The 2498-nt window shown below is 36.7% G+C and overlaps 1 protein-coding gene across 2 annotated transcripts in view; it reads right to left on the bottom strand.

Annotated features, from left to right (window-relative positions):
* Nucleotides 1-1123: 1123 nt before the first annotated feature.
* Nucleotides 1124-2498, bottom strand: part of LOC137641655 (failed axon connections homolog) — a 26299-nt gene continuing 24924 nt past the window's right edge. For both annotated transcript variants that reach the window (XM_068374408.1, XM_068374409.1), the window contains exon 7: nt 1124-1390. In XM_068374408.1, the coding sequence (XP_068230509.1) occupies nt 1287-1390 (104 nt within the window). In that variant the 3' untranslated portion in view covers nt 1124-1286. The remainder of the gene's footprint in view (nt 1391-2498) is intronic.

Genomic DNA, 2498 nt, shown 5'->3' with positions numbered 1-2498 from the left:
GTGTGTGTGTGTGTTCTCTTCGGGAGAGGTGAACTTCTAGTTCTCAGGTCACTAGGTTCATACCGGTTTTTTTTCTTTTTTTTCACTCTGCAACCACCACAGTCAACTAACACCGGGTTATCCAATTTCTTGTTTAGGTCAGCAGACACACAACAATATACATCAAGTTTGCCCATTGCTTATCCTTACACCCTGAGGGGTGGGGGGAGTTAGGGGATCTAGCATCATTTCTTAATTGGATAATTGCTACCTCATAAGGTGGTCCAAGACCGTTCCATTACTGAAACCTCAACTCTCAACTGTGACTGTATAGATTGCCTTACCTTGTGTAAGTCACGGGCTCTTGCAACTCTCAATAATGACTCATCAACTCTGAATAATGACTTCAGGCGCACCATCTCGACTGAAGGACTGGATGGCTTAGTCTTTATGAGATGAGGGGCTTTAAGTGCTTCCCTGGGTATGAAACATAAACTGAGATGTATTAACAGATGGGTTTTGGTAGCCTATTGGAAATGTCCCTGCCTGGAATCTGTTGGATGGATTCCAGTCCCGTTCAAGCTCGATAGCTTCTTGTAGGATAGTGTCTGTAACCTTGCCATCCTTGTGAGCTAAGGATAGGGGTTTGGGGAGAGCCCATAGGCCCTACCTGCTGAGTCATCAGCAGCCATTACCTTGCCTTCTCTGGTCCTAGCTTGATGGAGAGGGGGCTTGGCACTGATCATATGTATTTGTGGTTAGTCTCTAGGGCATTGTCCTGTCCCTTGACTCTGCCATTCACGAGAGACCCTTAAAACCCCCATAAATTTGGACTATATATCCGGGGTGATGGGATCTGTAAGAAAATTTGCAAGCACTGGAGATGGGCATCGAGAAGAGAGTCAGGATACTTACGTCCGTGATTCTTCAGCAATAAGGCCATCTGACACTGAGTGTCTTGGTCAAGTTTGTGAGTTTTATGCTTTTTCTAAAGCCTACAATTCACCTTAACAGTTTTGGCAAGCACTTTGTTCCTCATATCATAGGCCTTTAAATGTCACCATCAGCTACGAGACTAATATTAAATTACATAAACAATTATGGAAATGATAATCACAGAAATGGATGATTGAAAGAAAAATGATAAAGTTTTCTCAGTATTTTAAAGAATAGAAAGAATAACATCATTTAAGCTCTTAAATACATGTTTATGTATAATCTACATATCCAATATGTATCACAATTCATTGCTGCTGTTGCTGTTATGAGGATGAGCTGGCCATGAAGAATGGCACCAGGCTAGGAAGTCAATGTGGTTCTTTACTTAGGGGTTTGTCCAAAATTTCTTCCCAGTCTGGCCAGAACTTGTCCTTCATGCGAAGACAATATTGCTGAAGATTTGGAAATTCCTCTGAAAAAAAAAAAAAAAAAAACATGTTTATTCATAATATTTGGACAGTTTTGATAGTGTTGGGATCAATATATTAACACAATAAATGTCAATAATAAAAATGCAGATAAAAAACAATGATTACTACCACACGTAACTTGAACTGCTGAATTGAGATAAATCTCCACTGCATAGGCCTACAACTTACACAAAGTCATGGCACACAACATTCAATGTCGATAACCACTATGGACATCTTCATTGGTACACTCTGAACAATTATGCCCCCGGTATGTGTTCAGTCTCTTGTTTAGCTTTTGCCCTTATATAAATACAGAAATATTCCTCTCACATACTTCTCTTGAACTTATCCCTTATACAAACTTACCTAACATACTGTGATTAATCAATCGATTACACTTTCACTTCCGTACCACAGCAACTTTCAACTTATGTTAATTTCTGGCATATTTCAATTTTCATCATACCAATTATCATCTCTACATCCCCAACAGTATTTTTACTATTCAATCTTGTAACAATCAACTTTTATCTTCCATTTTCAATAGATCTTCAAAATACTTTTCCCCATCAACCTAGGGATGAAGTCTTATAAAAAAAAAAAAAAAAAAAAAAAAAAAAAAAAAAAAAAAAAAAAAAAAAAAAAAAAAAAAAAAAATTCAGCATTTGGGTCTTTCATTATGATATCAATTTCCCTATTAACTTTTCTCTCTACATCTACTCCTTGAAGAAGTAACATTACTCCTAGCTCATCTTTTCCTTTAACCTCACTCATATTCTCCTATCTTCTAGAGTAACTACATTATCCGCTTACATGTACACAACCTTCTATTTTGTCTGGCGTGCTTGAGGGTACACTCGGGCACACTATTCTATCTAATTTTTCTTCCTCTTGATTTGTTAAAGTTTTTATAGTTTATATAGGAAATATTTATTTTAATGTTGCTGTTCTTAAAATATTTCATTCTTCCTTTTTTTCCTTTCCTCACCCGGATATTTTTCCTGTTGGGGCCCCTGGGCTTATAGCATCCTCATTTTCCAACTATGGTTATAGCTTAGCAAGTAATAATAATAATAATAATAATAATAATAATTAATAATAATAATA

Source organism: Palaemon carinicauda, chromosome 5 (assembly GCF_036898095.1).
Source record: "Palaemon carinicauda isolate YSFRI2023 chromosome 5, ASM3689809v2, whole genome shotgun sequence".
In the NCBI taxonomy this organism is placed as follows: domain Eukaryota; kingdom Metazoa; phylum Arthropoda; class Malacostraca; order Decapoda; family Palaemonidae; genus Palaemon; species Palaemon carinicauda.
The sequence above is the reverse complement of the archived record's forward strand: the minus strand, read 5'-3'. Positions and strand labels throughout refer to the sequence as shown.